Consider the following 21274-nt stretch of genomic DNA (forward strand, 5'->3'; position numbering starts at 1 on the left):
TCACTCAGCAGCTGCATGTGGAGGAGCGGAGACACGAACCCGGTTCCCCAGATTACGAGTCTACCACTCTTAACCACTACACCACACTGGCACCACACATATGATAAAAAGAACCTTCTTTCTCTTTACATTTCCAACATTTATTTGATTTAGTTTTGTACATTTTTGCCAATTTACTCGGTGTTTGATGCCCCAAGCAGCATCTAGTCCACTGCACAAATCCCAGCTAACAAATCACTGACAGATGGCCATCTAAGCTCTGCTTAAAAGCCTCCAGGGAAGGAGAGTCCACCACCTTCTGAGGGAGTCCGTTCCACTGCCAAACAGCTCTGGCCACCATAATGTTTAGCCAGAATCTCCTTTATTATAACTTGAATCCATTGATTTGGGCCCTGCACTCTGGAGCAGCAGAAAACAAGTTTCATAGAATCATAGAGTTGGAAGGGACCCCAAGGGTCATCTAGTAGAAGCCCCGGCAATGTTTGATCCATCTTCAATGTGACAGGCCTTTAGATTTCTAAAGATGGCCGTGCAGGATGGGGAACATTTTCACAGCTCCCTTCTGCAAGCCATATCTTCATTTCCCATCACCAGGGAAATCCTGTAAAATGCACGTCACTTCCAAGTATTCGAGGTGCTATCAAGAGCCTTGTCCTTCACCAATTTGTCTAATTCTCCCTAGGGTTATGGCTTGTAATAGGGCAGAGATTTTGCAGGGTGGGGGCTGTGTGGCCTTCCCGTTGTTGTTGGTCTCCAACTCCCATCAGCCCCAGGCTGGATGGCCTGTGAGCAGGCATGATGGAAAGTTGCATGGCAGTAACACCTGGAGGGCCACAGGTTCTCGGCATTTCTTTCAAGGGATTTTCGCTATGGAATCCCCCAGCACCACCACTGCCCTGTTGTTTATACTTGTTTTAATTGACACCAAAATGGGAATGCTTATGTGTAATGGTGAAAGGGTTTAATGTTGGAAAATTCCACTGCCGTACTCTAAGGGACTCTGAGCCTTAACTGAGTTGATAATGGAATGTTGTTTTCTGCTAGCTAAAATGTGAGTGTTTAACCTTAGAGGTATTGAATCAAATTGCAACTTCGCCATCTTGGAAGGGTGATGGTTGGAGTCCTTTGTTCCTGGGCTCTGTGAGAGTGAGAGTGTAGATGAAGCTCTCTAGATAAACAGCCCCAGGCAGGATGCAGGTTGTGGGGAGAGACAGACCTCTGTTTCTAGGTCTGCTATATAATAAATAAATAAATAAATAAATAAACTAACTAACTAACTAACTAACTTATGGGCCTGGACAGTGCTTCATTTCCAAAGGAGCCCGTTTTTATGCATCCAGTCGCTTCAAACTGCATAATATGTATATCTGCAATATGCGCACCCTACAAAGTCTGAAAACCATCACTTACTTCACTACATATGTGTTCCACAGCCACGTCTCGGGAAAGTAGTTCCTGACAGTCTCCTGCTGTCTTCCTGTTCTTTCTGCTTGTGGTGCAAAAGTGTCTGGAGCTCTTGGCATGTCGACAGAGCTTGAAGCAGCTTGAAGGAAGAGAAGCATAGATGATAGCCATTGTTATTTGGACTCAATGAACAGAAAGCCCTCTTGCTTTCAGAAGGTATACTCTGAGTGGTTCTGTTGGATACTGCCCTGTATTATGTACTTTATTTCCACAGTGGTGACCAGAGGAGAAATGACCACTGGGAGCAGGGCCATAACAAGGGGGGGCAGGGGGAGCCACCCCGGGTTCCATAATGGAGGGAGTGACAAATTATCAATTACAATTTTTTAAAAAATAAATTGAATTTGTTTTTTTTTTAAGACCTGCTCCGAAGGAACATATAGCTATATATGAAATTTCATGCATATCGGTTAATATCTTGACCCTCCTCCACCAAAATAGCTGTTCACTTGGCTGTTTTCCTATGTCATAAAGGCTGAAATTTCAGTTCAGAGAACACTTACTGTTCCCAACCCTAACCCTGTGGAAAGCCATCTAATTAGACTTTAATTTGATTTTGAGATGTTTTTAGGAGGTAATTTAATTATTGTTTGATTTTATACCAATGTTATGTATCTGATGTTAACCACCCTGAGCCTGACTTTGGCCGGGGTGGGATATAAATAAAAGTGTTTTTTTTAATATTACTTGTTATTATTCCTTTGTAAGAAAATATAAAATAACGTAAAACCATTTTTTGCGGGGGGGGATCAATGGGGGGGTTGACAAGAAATTTTCTGCCCCAGGTACCACCTGACCTTCCCATGCCTGGAGGGGGGGTGACATTTTTTTTTTTAACCCCCGGGTACCAATTTACCTTGCTACGCCCCTGACTGGGACATAAGTAACACCACAGAGCACCTGTAACAGCAAAACTGAGACCTTCATCTGCTCCAGCTGCAATTAAACATGTCTCTCCCATACAGCCACAGCAAGTGCTCTAACTGTCCAACGGTTTGACTTCACCCCTAAGGCCGCACTCTTATATTATCTCTTGAGAAAAACAGATGCCAACTAATTTATTTATTTGATTTCATTTTGTTTTTCTTTGTATTCTCTCTCTCTCTTTGTGTATGTGCGTGTGTGTCATAAATTGTGTTTCATACACAGCTGTCTTGTGTGTATGTGTGTGTCACGGCAACCCTTGCCTTTTTGCTGTTGCTGCGAGCTAAAGCCGGCTCCGATTTCAAACTTCAAAAGCATTTATTTAGTGCTCGGTAATTACAGTGCAATAAATCATGTCTACTCCCTTCTACGGCAAATATCCTAACTGCTTTCATTTTCGCGCCTTTTCCAACATAAGAATTTCCTGGTCGCTCTGAAATGACGTGTAAATTTCTTCTTCCCCCTCTGGCTCCCCTCCCCCTGTCTATCACTGGCTCGAGTACTTTCTCTTTCCTCCGGTGATGTCTGCAAGAGGGGGCTGTCAGAGGATGACGTATCTGTTGAGATTAATTGTGCCGGTTCTCTATAGCCAGCCTCCTCCCCCTGACTGTCTGCTTTCCAGCTTTCTCCCCCTTTTCCTTCTCCCACGCTCCCTTCCCAAGCCATGCTTGGCTCCATGACAGTGTGTGTGTTTACAATCCAACCCCCCAACCTGCACAGGAGCACCCAATTTCTATTTGGTTCCATTTAACTACATTTCACTTTTTAAAACCAAAGGTAGAATTCTGCAAATCACCGTGTGTCCTCTGAGGCTTATAACCATGTTCTGTTGATGCTGAGTGACTAAATAAATCTATGCCATTTAAATAGTACAATATTTTACCATAACGATAACGCTGGCAAATTCATAAGAGCACAATAGAACAAAATACACTCTGAATCTATCTTTGGGCAAATACTGGTACATTGGAACCTCGGTTCCCGAACGCCTCTGTTCTCACATGTTTTGGTTCCCGAATGCTGAAATCCCGGAAGCAAATGTTTCCGTTTTTGAATGTTTTTCGGAACTAGAACGTGCGACGCAACTTCTGTGGAGTGCAAGAAGCTCTTGCAACCAATGGGAAGCCATGCCTCGGTTTTCGAACATTTCGCAAGCTGAACGGGGTTCCGGAATGGATTTCGTTCGGGAACCGAGGTTCCACTGTAAACTTTCTATTTAAAGCATGCAAATGCCGGCAGGGATGAGGTAATTAAAACTCTTCCTGAAAACCCTTCTGCCAAGTATCTTAATATTTTTTTATATATAAAAAAAGGGCTGCAGAACTAGTCACTCAGCAAAAGTTTTAGTCAATTGCATCAAGCCCCTTAGGGATGTAGAGGGTAGTTGGGTGTTCATTTGTTGGTTTCCCACGAGCAACCGTTCAGAGAACAGGATGCTAGACAAGATTTGGCATTGGTTATTCTTAAGTTCTTATCTTTCCTCTTAAATTTGCAGAGCTCATAAATCTTGTGATTTTGACGGCATTATGAAGATGGAACGAAGGCTAACTGGAAGAAATCCCACCCCCACTCCCACAATTGCCACCAACATTGCGAACACCAGGTTCTTACGTAAAATTCTATGTTCTCTGCAAAAGGTAGGCTTCCGTAGCTCCTTGCTACTAAAAACTTTCAAGCCAAAGTCCTGCAAAATGAGAAAATGAGCCAGAATGAACCCTTCTCTAGAGTGTTATGCATTCCTAAACAGCATAGAATCATACAATCATAGAGTTGGAAGAGACCACAAGGGCCATCCAGTCCAACCCCCTGCCAAGCAGGAAACACCATGCAAGCATTCCTGACAGATGGCTGTCAAGCCTCCGCTTAAAGACCTCCAAAGGAGGAGACTCCACCACACTCCTTGGCAGCAAATTCCACTGCCGAACAGTTCTTACTGTCAGGAAGTTCTTCCTAATGCTTAGGTGGAATCTTCTTTCTTGTAGTTTGAATCCATTGCTCCGTGGCTGCTTCTCTGGAGCAGCAGAAAACAACCTTTCTCCCTCCTCTAGATGACATCCTTTGATATATTTGAACATTGCTATCATATCACCCCTTAACCTTCTCTTCTCCAGGCTAAACATATATATATATATATATATATATATATATATATATATATATATACACACAGCGTCAGACCAACACAGCTACCTACCTGTTTCCAGACCCTTGATCATCGTGGTTGCCCTCCTCTGTACACGTTCCAGCTTTTTGACATCTTAAATTGTGGTGTCCAGAACTGGACACAGTACTCTCATGACATTAGAACTCATGGGCATCCAGTGAAACTGAATGTTCAAATATTCAGGACGGATTCAAAAAGTAGTTATTCACATGGTGCCTAGTTCAACTGTAGGGATGCAGGTGCTGCTGTGGTCTAAACCACTGAGCCTCTTGGGCTTGCCGATCAGAAGGTCGGCGATTTGAATCCCTGCGACGGATGGAGCTCCTGTTGCTCTGTCCCAGCTCCTGCCAACCTAGCAGTTCGAAAGCAGGCCAGTGCAAGCAGATAAATAGGTACCGCTGCAGTAGGAAGGTAAATGGTGTTTCCATGTGCTCTGGCCTCCATCTCATTGTACCAGAAGCGGTTCAGTCATGCTGGCCACATGACCTGGAAAGCTGTCTGTGGACAAACATCGTCTCCCTTGTCCTGAAAGCGAGATGAGCGCCGCAACCCCATAGTCACCCTTGACTGGACTTAACCACCTCATGAGAAGTGAAGACTCCCTGGAAAAGACCCTGATGTTGGGAAAGATGGAGGGCACAAGGAGAAGGGGACGACAGAGGATGAGATGGTTGGACAGTGTTCTCAAAGCTACTAACATGAGTTTGGCCAAACTGCGAGAGGCAGTGAAGGATAGGCGTGCCTGGCGTGCTCTGGTCCATGGGGTCACGAAGAGTCGGACACGACTGAACGACTGAACAACAACAACAACCATCCAGGGGTCCTTTATCTTTACCTTTTACCTAGTTCAGCTTTGAAACTCGCTTCCACAGGAGGGAACGATGGCCGCCAACGTGGATGGCTCAGAGGATCAGACAAATTAGGGGGAAAGGCTATCGGTGCCTATGAGCCATGATGGTGATGCTTTGCCTCCACAGTTGGAGGCAGTGATGCTTCTGAATACCAGTTACTGGAAACCACAGTAGGGGGGGGAGGGCTCTTTTGCTCGGATCCTGCTGGCAGGCTTCCCACAGGCATTTGGCTGAGCAATGTGAGAACACAACACTGGACTAAATCTTCTTATGTGCTTACATTAGGTTACATAATCTTTCCGCAGAGGACAATAGTTTTTGGTGGAAAATAAACTGCAGGAGAATGGGTCTAGTTACAGGTAGGTAGCAGTGTTGGTCTGCCATAGTCAAAACAGACAAACAAACTATAATTTGTTGCAAAAGTGGCATACGAAAGATTAAATGGTTAAATCAGTGATGATTGATTGGGCTAAAGATGTTGGGCATAATAAAATGTTGGAGGATTGGGAGAGACTGTGGAGGGAAGGTACTAAGTTTACTGCATGCAATGTTTTAAGAGAAAACATCATGAAAATGATTTACAGATGGTATTTAACACCAGTTAAGTTAGTTAAGATGTATCATGGTTTGTGTAATAAATGCTGGAAGTGTATGCAAGTGGAAGGTACCTTCTTTCATATGTGGTGGACGTGCCCAAAGGTAAAGGACTTCTGGGAGAAGATTTATAATGAGCTTAAAAAGGTGTTGAAAAACACATTCACTAAGAAACCAGAGGCTTTTCTGCTGGGCATGACCAACTATGAAATCCCCAATAAAGACAGAACATTTTTTATGTATGCCACTACAGCTGCTAGGATTTTGATAGCTAAAAACTGGAAAACTGAAGAATTACCAACAGTGGAAGATTGGCAGGTGAAGTTGATTGAATATATGGAACTCGCAGAACTGACCGTGAAACTCCGAGACCAGAGGGAGGAAATGGTGCAAGAGGATTGGAAGAAATTCAAAGATTATTTGAAACGACGTGAAAAGATAGATATTTGAAACTGAAATCAGAAGGACATTTTAGGCTACAGTATTGATAGAAGTTAGTTGAAAATAGGATATAAGAAGTAGTTAGAATTATGTTATGTGGATTTTATTAGGATTATAATAGAGTTAAATGTTGATTAAGGTTTATAATGATAAGATTAGGTGAGAAAGAAGATTTTACAATGTTACAAAGTTACTAAAGAAGATTAGAAATGAACGCAGAAGAGAGGATGTGAGGAGGTCCCAATATTATGTTATGATTATGATAAGCTAGTTTGAATTTTTTGTATTTTTGTATTTTTTGTATTTTTGTAGTTTTGTAGTTTGTTGTTGTTGTTTGTTTGTTTTATTGTATTTTGTATTGTTTGTTTTATTGGAAAATTTAATAAATTCCTTATATAAAAAAAGAAACAAACAAACAAAAAATCCTTCCAGTAGCACCTTAGAGACCAACTAAGTTGGTTCTTGGTATGAGCTTTCGTGTGCATGCACACTTCTTCAGATACACTGAAACAGAAGTCACCAGACCCTTATATATAGTGAGAGGGTGGGGAGGGGTATTACTCAGAATGGTGGTGGGAATGGGTGATTGGCTGATAGGTGTGGTAAACCTGTTGACGACTGTAAACAACTGCAGTTGGTCTTATAGGAAAAAGCAAGGGTTGAGATGGCTAAAAATAGCTTTTTCATGTACAATGAGATAAGAATCCAATGTCTCTATTCAGACCAAGTCCCACCATGGTGTTAAGTTTGGTAATAAGTTGCAATTCAGCAACTTCTCTTTCCAGTCTATTTCTGAAATTCCTTTGTAATAAGACAGCTACTTTGAGATCTTGTACAGAATGTCCTGGGAGACTGAAGTGTTCTCCTACTGGTTTCTCTGTCTTGTGATTCCTGATGTCAGATTTATGCCCATTTATCCTTTGGCGTAGGGTTTGGCCTGTTTGTCCAATATAGAGAGCTGAAGGGCACTGTTGGCATTTGATGGCATACACAATGTTAGAAGATGAGCAATTAAATAGTCCCGAGATGGTATGTTTGATGTTGTTGGGGCCAGTAATGGTGTTGTCCGGGTGTATGTGGCAGCAAAGTTGGCATCTGGGTTTATTGCAGGCTCTGGTACCAGCGTCCATGGAATCACTGCTGCATGCGACATATGTGGGGTGGAATGCAACATGATGCTTCCTGACAGCCCTAGATTTTGGGTGGCTGAGCTGCCACTGTCACATGGTGGGTCCCTACAATGTGCCCTCCTTTTCCTGGCAGACATTTCACTCCCCCAAAAATCATAGAGTTGGAGGGGACCACAAGGATCACCTAGCCCAAACTCCTGCAATGCAAGACTCTTTCGCCCACATGGGGCTCAAACCCATGGCCCTGTGATTAAGAGTCTCATGCCAATGCAGTGGGTCCTTTGGCACTCACCTTGAGAATGTCATAGACCTGAGCTTCATTCCAATGAAAAGGTTTTTCCCCAACCGCACATGGACCAACTATCGGTTTTTCCAGGTTGTGCTGCCCGTAGACGTAACCTCGGACGTTCTTCACAGGGAGCATATCATAAACCTGACCACAAAAGTAGCCACAATTCAGCATGTCCTAAAATGCCCCTGCTATTTTTTATTACACACACACACACACACACACACACAGACAGACACACACACTAATAATCATAAATAAATAAGAATAAAAATGTGCACCCCAGCACTGAGGCCATTCCATTGTTACTATCCAACCACCCACAGTTTCAACACCTCTTGCAAAGTTGAAATAAAAATAAATAAATTGTCCAGTAGCACCTTAGAGACCAACTAAGTTTGTTCTGGTATAAGCTTTCGTATGCATACACACTTCTTCAGATACACTGAAGCAGAAGTAACCATACCCTTATATATAGTAGGAGGGTGGGGTGGGGTATTTCTCAAAAGGTTAGTAGGAGATGGGTGACTGGCTCAATGGGTATGGTAAACCTGTTGACAACTGTGATTATCCAGAGTTTGGCTCCCTTGGGAAAGGAAGTGTTTTTGGAGATATATGGCCCTGCCCCTGCAATTGGGGGGGGGGCAGGGCCATGCGACGTCAGCACACTGGGCCATAGCTGTCAACTTTTCCCTTTTTAAGAGGGAAATTCCCTTATTCCGAATAGGATTCCTCGCAAGAAAAGGGGAAAGTTGACAGCTCTGCGCTGGGCATACATGCCACCTGGCTCGTGTACATGACATCAGCACACCCCACGGCAGGGGAGCGCAAAAGTGGCTCTAGGAATGTGACACCTGAAGACAGCTTCAGAAGCAGATTTGACTCACAGTCTTAGGGGATATCTGAGCTTCAGGCTTCAAGAGAAAGACACTCTTATCCACAGCATGGACAGCACAAAGGGAGCCTTTGGAGGCAGAAAGATGGACGTGAGTTTTGCTGGCAGGGAGGCCTTCAGCATCAGAGAACCGCAGATTCACCTGGAGGCATAAAGGACATTTGAACAAAAATTGTGAAAACAGGTTATTTATTGGGGCGGAGTGATTTTTGAAGCTGTTGTTAAAGTTGCAAAACAACGAAGCATGGGGCGGAGCAATGGATAATTTCTGAAACAACAAGGGGATATGAACCCCGCCCAAGGCACGATGGAGAACAGCAACAACTGGGAAAAGATAGGCATAACATTTTACAAGGACAGGAAGGAACACTGCAGAATAATTGCCACACACAGGAACAACAAGGATATAGTTGGGGTGCCTCACTTGTAGATCTATAAAATCATTTAATGTGTCAACACAAATGGAAGTTATTAATATTGCAGTTGATGGATAAGGGGTTATTATTTTGACCAGAATGAAATTACCGGTAATAAGATTTTGGAACGCAGAAATATGGAAAATCATCAAACCATCAAGTCTTACATGCGGGGGGCCACCTAAATTATATAATTTGGTATTTGAATGATTGGCTGGGAAAACCCAGCCAGATGGGCAGGGTACTAATAATAATAATAATAATAATAATAATAATAAATTAGTAATTGTATTACAATTTGGTATTGCTATAATGAGGTTATTATTGGATTGTAACTGAATTAATAAAAATTATTATTAGAAAGGGCATTTGAAGAGTTCATTCTATTACATGACAGCACAGAGATAATCCCTCCTGGGAATTGTTTTCTCAGCTTGGGTTGCCCTCCTCAGCTGCCAACAAGTTAATATTCTGCTGGTCCAGATGGAAAAAATGGTGCTCTATGAACTACCAAGTGGCAACTTTGGCAAAGGTTTATGCCGGAGAGGGAACAGACAGCCTCATGGCCATGTCTGCCCCAGGCCTCATATTGTCCCCACCAGGGGCGTAGCAAGGTAAATTGGTTGTTGTTCAGTCATTCAGTCATGTCCGACTCTTCGTGACCCAGGGTACCCAGGGGCAAAAAAAATTTGTCACACCCCCCCCCCCCCGAGCCATGGGAAGGTCAGGTGGTACCTGGTGCGGAAAATTTCTTGTCAACCCCCCCCCCCATTGATTCCCCACCCCCCGCAAAAATGGTTTTACGTTATTTCATATTTTCTTACAAAGGAATAATAACAAGTAATATTAAAAAAAAAAAACTTTTATTTATTCCCCGGCGAAAGTCAGGCTCAGGGTGGCTAACCTCAGATACATAACATTGGTATAAAATCAAACAATAATTAAATTACCTTCTAAAAACATCTCAAAATCAAATTAAAGTCTAATTAGATGGCTTTCCACAGGGTTAGGGTTGGGAACAGTAAGTGTTCTCTGAACTGAAATTTCAGCCTTCATGACATAGGAGGAGGAGAGTCAAGATATTAACCGTTATGCATGAAATTTCATATATAGCTGCATAATCCCTAGTATAGTAAGATCAGACCTTCGGAGCAGGCATTAAAAAAAAATTTTTTTAAAAAAATTGTTCCTTGACAATTTGTCACCCCCTCCATTATGGAACCCGGGGCGGCCCTCCCCCCACCCCCTTGCTACGCCCCTGGTCCCCACAACCATACCTTGTTTGCGAAGCAGTTCTCCACGGTGACATCTGCTGAATGAGCCACTACTTCATCACTGGGCAAAACCGTGTAGAGAAGCAAACGAGCCAACGGAGCAATGTCCATGTTAACAGCGAGGTCCAGAGAAAACACCCCTTTGGCTGGTAGAAAACGAAATGTTAGTGTAAGTCTAAAAATAGACCTGAAATGATCCTTGCATAGTTTTGCCCCTAACAACAAATCTGCCCCTAGCAACATGTTTTCTGCTAGCAACAGGTCTTCCCCAGCAACAAGCAGGGTTTCCGTAGCAACAGACTTCTTTATTAGACAGGCTCTGAAGGAGGAGGTGTGGTTGCTACTCTGCTCAGATGGCTGCAGACAGGACCAGTGCTAGGGTTTTATGCGCCTTAGGCAAGATCACCTTCTGGCGCGCCCCCTCCCCCGCCAATCTGCCGCTGGCGGAGGGGGTGGAGAAGCCCGATTTCGGGCTGCTCCCCCCTCCCCCACCGCTCTGCAGCTGGCGGAGGGGGTGGAGGAGCCCGATTTCGGGCTGCTCCCCCCTCCACTGCCACTCTGCCGCTGGGGGAGGGGGCGGAGAAGCCCGATTTTGGGCTGCTACCCCATCACTCTGCCGCTTGCAGAGCAGCGGCAGGGGGCAGCGGGGCAGGCTGGCCAGCACCCCCTCCATTTTGGCGCCCTAGGTAATTGCATAGTTAGCCTTAATTGATGTGCAGGCCCTGGCTGCAGAGCAGGGAGGAGGAATGATTCTCTCTACATATACAGGTAGGTAGCCGTGTTGGTCTGCCATAGTCAAAACAAAATAAAATGAAAAAAATTCCTTCCAGTAGCACCTTAGAGACCAACTAAGTTTGTTCTTGGTATGAGCTTTCGTGTGCAAGATATCTGAAGAAGTGTGCATGGACACGAAAGCTCATACCAAGAACAAACTTAGTTGGTCTCTAAGGTGCTACTGGAAGGAATTCTCTGTACATAGTTTTACTTTATTTTCCTTAGGCCAGCAGTTGTATAAGTTGCAAATGTTAATTCTTCCATCAATACTTTAAGCAGAACTGGAATGGGTGAGGTGTTTATTCCCACAGATGAGCTGAACTGGGAGACTTTCTGGGTGACGCTGCTGACTGAAAAGGGAACCCCAAACGATTGGCATAGCGCACTGACACAAAATTTCCAAGGGGGAAGAGAGGGAGGAGGAGAAAGATTACAATTCATGAGTATAAAATGATATTGTCCATGAATATAAAATTGAGGAAACTCTGAAGCATGTCATGCAAGAACCACAAGGGCACATGGCAGCATATGTGGTGGCATTGTACTAAGGTGTGGGTTTTCGCTATCACCTGGGTTTATAATTTTTTTTGGAAAGGTCACTAAGAATGAAGGGAGGAAATTGGAATGGGGTGCCACTTACCGGTACCTTCTCTGTGCTCCACAGGCAGAATATGGGTCCCTGATCGGACAATGTTCCCCTTAGACATCACCTGCATGGAAGGCAGAAAACTCCTGATAAAAGCATAAGATCACAACAGCCTGCTGGGTCCGGCCAATGGCCCATCTAGCTCAGCATCCTGCTCTCACCATGGCCACCCAGTTGCCTACAAGCTGGATGAGGATGGAGGACGGAGGCAAACATCTGTTTACACTGATATGCCAGCAGTTCTTACACACAGGGAGCCGGTGGCTTCCAGAAACAACCTCTCTCCTGGTAGTACAACATGAATTGCCATTACAGCGGTACCTCGGGTTACGATCTTAATTCGTTCCGGAGGTCCGTTCTTAACCTGAAACCGTTCTTAACCTGAGGTACCACTTTAGCTAATGGGGCCTCAAGCTGCTGCCGCCGCCGCACGATTTCTGTTCTCATCCTGAGGTAAAGTTCTTAACCCGAGGTACTACTTCCAGGTTAGCGGAGTTTGTAACCCGAGGTGTTTGTAACCCGAGGTACCACTGCATGCTTGAGCCTATCTTTGCAATCAGAAATCAAACATAGTCGGCAGCTGAAAATGGATTTGAATGAGCACTATTTAAAGTCCTTTCCTTAAAAAAAACAACCAAAAACAGTCAGTTCGCAAAGGCCTGTCGGAATAAAACAACAGGCAGACGGACAACGAGGGAGCCAGTCTAACTTCTCTATGAAAGGAGTAGTAATAATAATAATAATAATAATAATAATAATAATAATAATAATAATAATAATAATTTGTTTGTTTGTTTGTTTGTTTGTTTGTTTGTTTATACATACCCCGCCCATCTGGCTGGGTTTCCCCAGCCACTGTGGGCGACTTCCAATAGAATATTAAAAATAGGATAAAACATCAAACTTTAAAAACTTCCCTAAACCGGGCAGCCACTGAGAAGGCCCACTCCCAAGTCCCTACCAAAGAAAGGCCACTCTGTCTAGGCTTACCAAATAGTAAAAGACGACCTCCGGCTCTTTTACGACAGCTGAATTCAGAATATAATGGACCCGGAGCGTCTGAGTCTGACCACAGCTTAAGGGCCCAAGAACACGCTCAATGTGGACGTAGCTTTTGCTTGGTGAGTAAAAACGCCCCACTGAATGAAATGTACCATACTGATAGGAATTGATCCAGTCCCGTTCACATGCAAAGTTTGGTTTACAAGTTACCTGGCAAACAGAAAGAAAGAGGAAAATGGCAGGTGCTCAGGGACTAGAGAAAATAAATCCTTGTTGTTCCTGTATTAGGGAATCATCGGTGCCTTGGTGAGTGTGATATCAACTTTGTGATATTACACCAGTTCGAGATTCATCTCAGACCTATTTGCATGCCCAGCAACCAACACACACCATTAGGAGAAAATAAGAGTCAAACGTATCAACCCAACAGCCATTTCTGCTATCACTTACACAGTCCCAGCCCTTGGGGATATTTTTCTAGTCCCAATACATTTCCTGGAGGCGTATTCTGGTTTCAGAAATGGAAAGAGCAAGAATGAAATTAACGGGAAATGGCAAATCCAGAAAAGGTGATGAAGGAGAAAGAGAAAAGAGAAAAGCAGGAGCCACAGGAAAATGAAACTCAAAGCATTTTTAAAAAAATCCAACCTCCAGTTGATATTGGAGAGGTTAGATGGCCGTCTGTCATGGATGCTTTAGCTGAGATTCCTGCATTGCAGGGGGTTGAACTAGATGACCCTTGGGACCCTTCCAACTTTAAGACATTATTCTATGATATTCCCGTGTTTCGTGCTTGCAGAGTATAAATCTGCCTTATTAAGTTCTCAATCCCCTTGAACGCTCACCTCGATCTGGAGTTCAGGACCTGTGAACTTATCAGTGTCTATGGAAAACTGGGCTCGTCCCTGGTCATCAGTTATGTAGTTGGTGGTGGTTCCAATTGGATGTACCGTAATCTGAATTGTTTCATTGGCAATTGGCACTTTGGCAGCACCCATAACCTTCACCTAGCAGGGCAAAAGCAATACGTATAGCAGTTTGGTATAATAATAATAATAATAATAATAATAATTTTATTTAGACCCCACTCTCCCTGGCCAGGGTCGGGCTCAGGGCAGCTAACACCAAATATGAATTACAATAAAACGTAATTGAAAAAACAACAACTACAACAAACAAACAGTTAATTAAAATACCGCTGAAAATACATCTTAAAATGCAGCTTAAAATGCACCCTCATTTTAGTAGTAGCCCATATGAATTGGGAGGGAGATCAGTGGCAGAGCTAGCTGCTCCGGCACCCAGAGTGGTGTGCACCCAGGGGCCGGGGCTAGCCGCCCGCAAAGGTGAGGCGAACGTCCCAAGGGGTGGGGCAAGCATCCCGGGGCGGGCTGCACCCACCGCACCCACCTTGCTCCGCCTCTGAGGGAGATGACTATCTGTAGGGGCAGTTCCATGGGCGTACCCAGCGAGGGGCAGGGGGGGGCAGCTGCCCCCGAAGCAAAAAAATTTAAATGGTTATAAAGTGATGAAATGAAACGAAATTAGGTAGGGCGATGGCGAATAATCAGTTGTTTACCACACTGAAATGGTGTAAAAACTGAGAAGTATCTAGAGCCACCTAGCAACTGGTAGAGGAATCTATGTCAGCCAGCCAGTGGGATTCAAGGGAGGGAGAGGTCTCTAGAGGGCTCTTGCAGAGAGAAGAGGGAATCTTCTAGAGGGGTCTAGTGAGTTCCACGTCACTATATAAACTGAGCTGCCCGCCGCTAGTTGATCAGTATTTTAAGTGCTTTCCCGTCCACCACGGCTACTGTTGAACGATCTTTCGGTACCCTTCGAAGGATAAAGACCTGGCTCAGAAGTACAATAGGAGAGGACAGACTGACTGGGTTGTGTTTGATGAGCGTCCATCGGAAATCCTTCAAGTAAAATCAGGACTGGATTGAAACTAAAGTTTGAACAAGTTTTTTCAAACCCAAGAAAAATGATATTAGTATAAGACATGTAACGAGAAGATTTTTTTTTAAAAAAAATCAAACAAATAATTGTAATAACTACTGTAATAAATATATATAATTTTCTTAAAATGTTGGTTTCATTTGCCTTTTCCGTGCTGAAATGTCACAACCTGAATGACCATGGCTTGCCCCCCGCCCCCCCAGTTTTGATCCTGGGTACGCCCCTGGGCAGTTCCATAAGTCCAGGTGGGTGCAGATGTAGATGAAGGTTGAGGACACACAAATAGCATCAGGATCCCAGAGGTGGCATCTCAGGGGTCAGGACTGGAGATGAGGGGTGGGGGCTGAATTGCTAACCACCCTGGCCCACCCTCCTGTTCCAGTGCATACGGGGAACATTTGTCTTTAAAACAAACATTCAGCTGTGGGGTCGTGCACAGTGGGGATCTCTCAGCCTGCTGCCTTACCTGCCCAGTAATGGGGATCCCAGACTTGTAGTGAGAGTCCACCTTCTCAAAGGTGATTGTGCCGAGAATCTTAATGATCCTGATGGAAGCCTCGCCCGTCAATTCCACCCCTGCCAAATAGTCAAAGAGAGGTAGGTACATATAAGCACACATGATGGGACTGCTCAAAGGTGGCGGAATTGTGGAATAATGCATTTGCTGAGTTCTCTTTGGTAAACAAACAAACAAACAAACAAACAAACAAACAAACAAACTGTTTGTTCCACCTGGCAATTTCCACCTGGCAATTTTGAACCAATATGGAAATAGAATGGGATTTGAAAAGTAAATAACTTATTTCTCATCTCTTAAGAGCAGCTCAGGGCTGTATTGCCAAATTCTAGAATATCCTTAATCTTAATATTTTGGATTGCTGGCATTCAGGGGTTTCACAAATTGCCCTTCTTGAAAAAGTACCCAAAGGGCAGAGCTCGAATGAATAATTTCTTTCTGAATTTCTTTTCAACATGTGGCATGATTTTCTAATGCAAAATATTGAGGCACATGGTCAGTGGCGTTTGCATGTGCAAATGTCTGGTCTATATGGAACCTTTATTCTCAATAATGATGGAACTCACAGATGGAGAATACTTTTATTTTTATCAATCTTTATTGTTTGTAAAGGGTATCCGTATATGAGATTAAACTTTGTTATCTGTCAGGGAACTGTCCCCGACTCAGCGCAGGGTGGTGGAAGGGCTCTCGGGATGCTACAGAGAGCCCCGGCCCCACCTGACCAGCAGCACCTCCTCTTCCAGCGGAGGCAGCGGCGATGTCTCCAGTGGGGAGGGGCAGGCAGCACCGGGTCTGGAGAGCAGAGGCTCTGGGGATGTTGGAGAGACCCCGCACCTCCCTTGCTCAGTGGGCAAGCAGGGAGACACGCCAGTTCCAGCGCCCCAAGTGCACAGGGGGGGGGTGAAACGCTGGGAGGGGAGGCGGAGATTTGGAATACCGAAACGCTTATGTTGGCGTCACAGCCGGAAGGGGCCACTCCTGGATTCTGCGAGTGACTGATACAGACATGAACTTGTAGCTCTGCACTGTAAATAGCATGCACAATAAAAGCCTCAAAACAAAGTTCGGAGTTTTGCCTGGTTACTCGTGAGCAACCACCCCACGTACCTTCCATTATCCTTGTTCGAGATGTGGGTAAGCGAGGGAATGTTCTGCCCCTCCTTCCTGCCCTCACAAGCTCCATTGCCTGATTCTGCTTTGCTTAAAATGCTGCCCTTCTTCCAATTATGAAATCCCCAATAAAGTTAGAATATTTTTCATGTAGACTTCCGGCGAGTACGCCATTGTCGGCGGTTGGGAGCTGTCTCGGCTCCGAGACAGCTCTGGTTTCCCGGGGGCCAGGAGTCCCGAAACCGCGCAGCGGGCTCCGGTAAGCCACGGGAGGGGCATCCCGCGGTCTGGGCTCTCCAGCGGGTCCCATTGCGCCGTCCCATTCTCGGGCTTCCCTTGTAAGAGGGAGCCCCGAGTGAATGGGTAACGGCGCGGGGCTGTGGAGGCTGTCCCCAACCGGGGAAACCAAGCGGCGGCGGCCGCCGACACTTGAGCACCCTGTTCTTCCTCAATTGGACTAAAACAAGAAGAAACCTGTAAGCTGTAAGTACGGAGTTCAATTGGAAATAAAAAATAGTTTAATTGGCTTTAGGGGAGAAACGTTAAAGAGGAAGTCCGTTTCTCTCCCCTGTGACAAGAGAACAGTAACATCGGATCTGGCTGTTGCTACTTTTGGCTGATACAAGGTTTTTCTTGACTCTGAGTTTGATCTATTAAAAAAAAAACCTGTTAGGGGTGGACTGAGATTTTTGAGGTATTTCCTCAGAGAGACTGTGGACTGTAAGGTGGAAAATTTTTGCACTCTGATCAGGGGGAAATGGCGGCTGTAATTTGAGATTTGAAGATGGAAAAGTACTGAACTTTGTTATTTCCTGCCTACTTCTGCCCTTTTTGGTTTCGTTTCTACGATGCCTACAGACCCAGCAATGATTTTAGGACAAAGGAAAATTCTTCTGGAATTAGAACTTTCGCAACAGAATGTCACCGAAAGATTTTCTGAGATTGGAACTGCTTTTAGGAACTTTGCTAAGGAATTCAAAGAACTTAAAGAAATAATTAGAGAGCGATGTTCAGAGATTTTATCTGAAGTAGAGAAGAAATCCAAAAAGAAGAAAAGTCCTGTCGACGTGAGAGGTCCGGGACTGGCTATTGTGACGTTATAACTGCTTTCTGGGGTGGGAGCCCAGAAAAGCAGGAACAACAATTTTGGGAATTACAATTACAATCTGATTTGAAGATTGAAGTGGAGATGCTTGGTGGTGATGTATTACTTCCTCTGAAGAGCTCAGCAAAGATGCTTTGGGACAATGTTTTGGTTTTTGGATATCAAGGAAAAGAGGACATTCTGGATTATGGTTTGGGAAAAGGTTGGGGGGAAGTCTGGTGGGTGACTGTGATGGGAGGAGAGAAAATGGCAAGAAGGGGGGTAGGGTGAAAGAATATATATGATTAACCAGGAAGGCCTATCACGGTACCCCGACGTCAGAGAGTAAAAATTGATTTGGAAAAGAGAAGAAATACTTAGGTTTTTATGATATTGTGTTGGTTTAAGATTTTATAAGTTATGAATTAGAAGTAATAAGAGCAGCAGTTTTATGGAACTAAGAGAAAGAAAAGGATATAAGAAGTTAAAATTTTCAATATGAGGTTGTATTCTTATTTAGAAGCTATATGACATAAGATGTTGAGATAAAGATTAAGAATGATAGTGAATGAATAGTTAAAATAACTAGAAAAGTTACTAAAGTAAATTAGAACTGAACGCAGGAGAGAGAACGGGGGAAGTCCCCCTAATAAGATTTGGAACAAGATTATAATTAGTAGTTGGTGTGTTCCTGTGTGTAAGGTATGTATTTGTTTTCTTTTATTTTGTTGATGTTGTTTGTAATATTTGTTTTTTCTTTGATTGGTTGTTATTTTTTGTTGTTTTTTGGTTGTATTTGTTCTTTTTTGATGTGGAAAACCAATAAATTTTTTGTTAAAAAAATAATAATATTTTTTATGTATGCCACAACAGCTGCTAGGATTCTAATAGCTAAAAACTGGAAAACTGAAGAATTACCAACAGTGGAAGATTGGCAGATGAAGATGATTGAATACATGGAACTCGCAGAACTGACCGCGAAACTCCGAGACCAGAGGGAAGAAACGGTGCAAGAGGATTGGAAGAAATTTAAAGACTATTTGAAACAACATGAAAAGATAGACATTTGAAATTGAAATCAGAGGATATTTAAGGCGACAGTAATGAGAAGTTAGGTTAAAATAGGATATAAGAAGTTAGAATGGTGTTATGTTCATTTTTATTAGGAATAAGATTATAGGTATATGATGATTATGATATATAAAGATTAAGATTAGTTGAGAAAGAAGAATTTACAATGTTATAAAGTTACTATAGTTAATTAGAAATGTACGCAGAAGAGAGGATGTGAGGAGGTCCCAAAACAATGTTAGGAATAAGATAAGAATAGGTGATTAAGTGTTCATTTGTTATGTTTTTTGTAGTTTTGTAGTTTTGTTGTAGTGTTTTTGTTTATTTTGTATTTTGTATTTGACATTTGTTATCTTTTTAAAAAACCAATAAATTCTTTTAAAAAAATATGCTGCCCTACTTTTGTGAGGCTAGACAATTTCTCCCTTTTGGCCAGTAGCATCGTCTACCCTTAGTGGCAGGAGCCTGACCCTTCCAATGGGAGAGGCCAGGGACCATAATAAGCCCCTGGACCTTGGTCCTTCCTTGGTTCACACACATCTGTGCCTAAAAGTACATGAAAGAGCACCTTCCCCATTATCATCCATCTCGGGCCCTACTTATTAGCAGGAGAGGCCCTCCTGGTGGTATCGAACACTGAGGGTTGTCTGTTTGTTGGTGACCCATGATGGGGCCTTCTCTGTGGTGGCTCCCCGGTGATGGAATGCCCTCCTAGGGAGGTGTATCAGTCGCCTTCATTAGTAACTTATAGGCAGTGCTTTTTTTCTTAAAAAAAATTAATGTTTAGGGATACTCTCATTTTGGCTGCTCCCCCTCGCCCCCTCTCTCCCTCCAACCCCTGGATGAGGGACTCGAGGCAGCAGCAGTGGCGCGCCATTGAGAGGATGGGAAGGCCCCCGGCAGCGGCAGGGTTGGTTCTATCCTGGCAAGAGGAGGAGGAGGAGGAGCCTCCACTGTGTTCACCCCAGACTCCCCTCCCCGGGCACCAGCAGGGAGAATGACGGAGCTCCAGTCTGTGCTGCTACTGCAGAGACAGCTGGCATGTCTGTCGGTCGGTCAGGGCAACACAAAATGTTTAGGGGCACGCGTCCCCTTGCATCCCCCCCCCAAAAGCACTACTTAGAGGAGACATTGCAAAACCAACCCTGTTTTTCCTAAGCATTTGATGGCTGAAAGAAATGCCCCTGAAATTGTTATGTTTTGAGAGCGGGTGATTGCTTTTAGGAGCTTTGAAATGTTTCCAGAAGGTTAGTTTTTTTTCTTAGATGTTATACCTGAATGGTTTTAAAACTGACATGCTGGGCTCCTTTGGAGGACTGGCAGGAGGTAAAAAATGAAATGTTCGTTTGTTACTAATCTTAAATCTCAGAAAGTTCTTCACCGATTGCTTTGAAATTTTGACACAACAATACAGAGGTGTTGGACTTGGAGGGTCATGATAATGTTTTCGGTTGGCACGCTTACCTTTGGTATGATAAAGTTAAGGCCCACAAGGCCTTTAAAAACCACATAATTAGAAATGCCTTGTTTCAGGTTTGGACTCGTAACAAAGACTTGTTGGAGAGAAAGACCCCTAGATGGCTATCGCCAGTGGAGGCAAAGGCCCATAAAAGACCAAACATGCCTGCAAAGTGGTTAAAGTATGCTGATATACTGCAACAAGAAGGTCAGAGTTTTAAGCTGAAAAGCTATGAGCAAGTGAAAGAGGGAGTTTATGACTGGTTGCAGTTTCACCAAATAAATGAAGTCTTTAAAATAGATAAAAAGCTGGGCTTTCAAGTAGAAAAATCTAAGTTGGAGACAGAACTGATAGATACGAACTCCAAAAACCTTTCCAGAATGTATAATTTGTTATTGGAGTGGCATACGATAGATGAGATGGTTAAATCTGTAATGATTGATTGGGCAAAAGATGTGGGACATAACATCATGCTTGAAGACTGGGAGAGGGTATGGAGGGAAGGTATTAAATTTACTGCTTGTAATGTGTTAAAAGAAAATATGATGAAAATGCTTTACAGATGGTATTTAACACCAGTTAAATTAGCTAAGATGTATCATGGACTGAGCAATGAATGTTGGAAATGCAAGAAAGTAGAAGGTACCTTCTATCATATGTGGTGGACGTGCCCAAAGGTTAAGGACTTCTGGGAGAAAATATATAATGAGCTCAAAAGAGTGTTTAAATACACTTTTTCTAAGAAACCAGAGGCCTTCCTATTGGGCATAGTCAACCATGAGATACTTAGGAAAGATAGAGTGTTTTTTATGTATGCCACAACTGCTGCTAGGATTTTGATTGCTAAATACTGGAAAGGTGAGGAGCTCCCAACAGTGGAAGAATGGCAGATGAAACTAATTGATTATATGGAACTCGCAGAACTGACCACGAAGCTCCGAGACCAGAGGGAGGAGGCGGTGCAAGAAGACTGGAAGAAAATTAAAGATTATTTGAAACAACGTGAAAAATTGGACATTTGAAGTGGAATCAGTGAATATAAACAGGCAATAGTTATACAATGTTAGGTTGAAGTAGTATATAAGAAGTAAAGATTGAAGGAGTTTAGAAGTTAACATAAGATATAATATAAAATGTTAAGATTAAAGTGATAAGACTAAGAAATAGAGATAGAGATAAGATGAGATAAGATGAAGAATTATGG

The 21274-nt window shown here is 43.5% G+C and overlaps 1 protein-coding gene across 1 annotated transcript in view; it reads right to left on the reverse strand.

Annotated features, from left to right (window-relative positions):
* The window catches only part of LOC117042570 (alpha-2-macroglobulin-like), a 66078-nt gene that overhangs the window by 25623 nt on the left and 19181 nt on the right, over nt 1-21274 (reverse strand). The window contains exons 10-18 of the mRNA XM_033142110.1: nt 15293-15402; nt 13710-13871; nt 12853-13074; nt 11857-11926; nt 10446-10588; nt 8745-8894; nt 7861-8001; nt 4000-4072; nt 1411-1543 (exon numbers count right to left, since the gene is read on the reverse strand). Coding sequence (XP_032998001.1) covers nt 1411-1543; nt 4000-4072; nt 7861-8001; nt 8745-8894; nt 10446-10588; nt 11857-11926; nt 12853-13074; nt 13710-13871; nt 15293-15402 — 1204 coding nt within the window. The remainder of the gene's footprint in view (nt 1-1410; nt 1544-3999; nt 4073-7860; nt 8002-8744; nt 8895-10445; nt 10589-11856; nt 11927-12852; nt 13075-13709; nt 13872-15292; nt 15403-21274) is intronic.

This window comes from Lacerta agilis, chromosome 2, assembly GCF_009819535.1.
Source record: "Lacerta agilis isolate rLacAgi1 chromosome 2, rLacAgi1.pri, whole genome shotgun sequence".
In the NCBI taxonomy this organism is placed as follows: Eukaryota; Metazoa; Chordata; class Lepidosauria; order Squamata; family Lacertidae; genus Lacerta; species Lacerta agilis.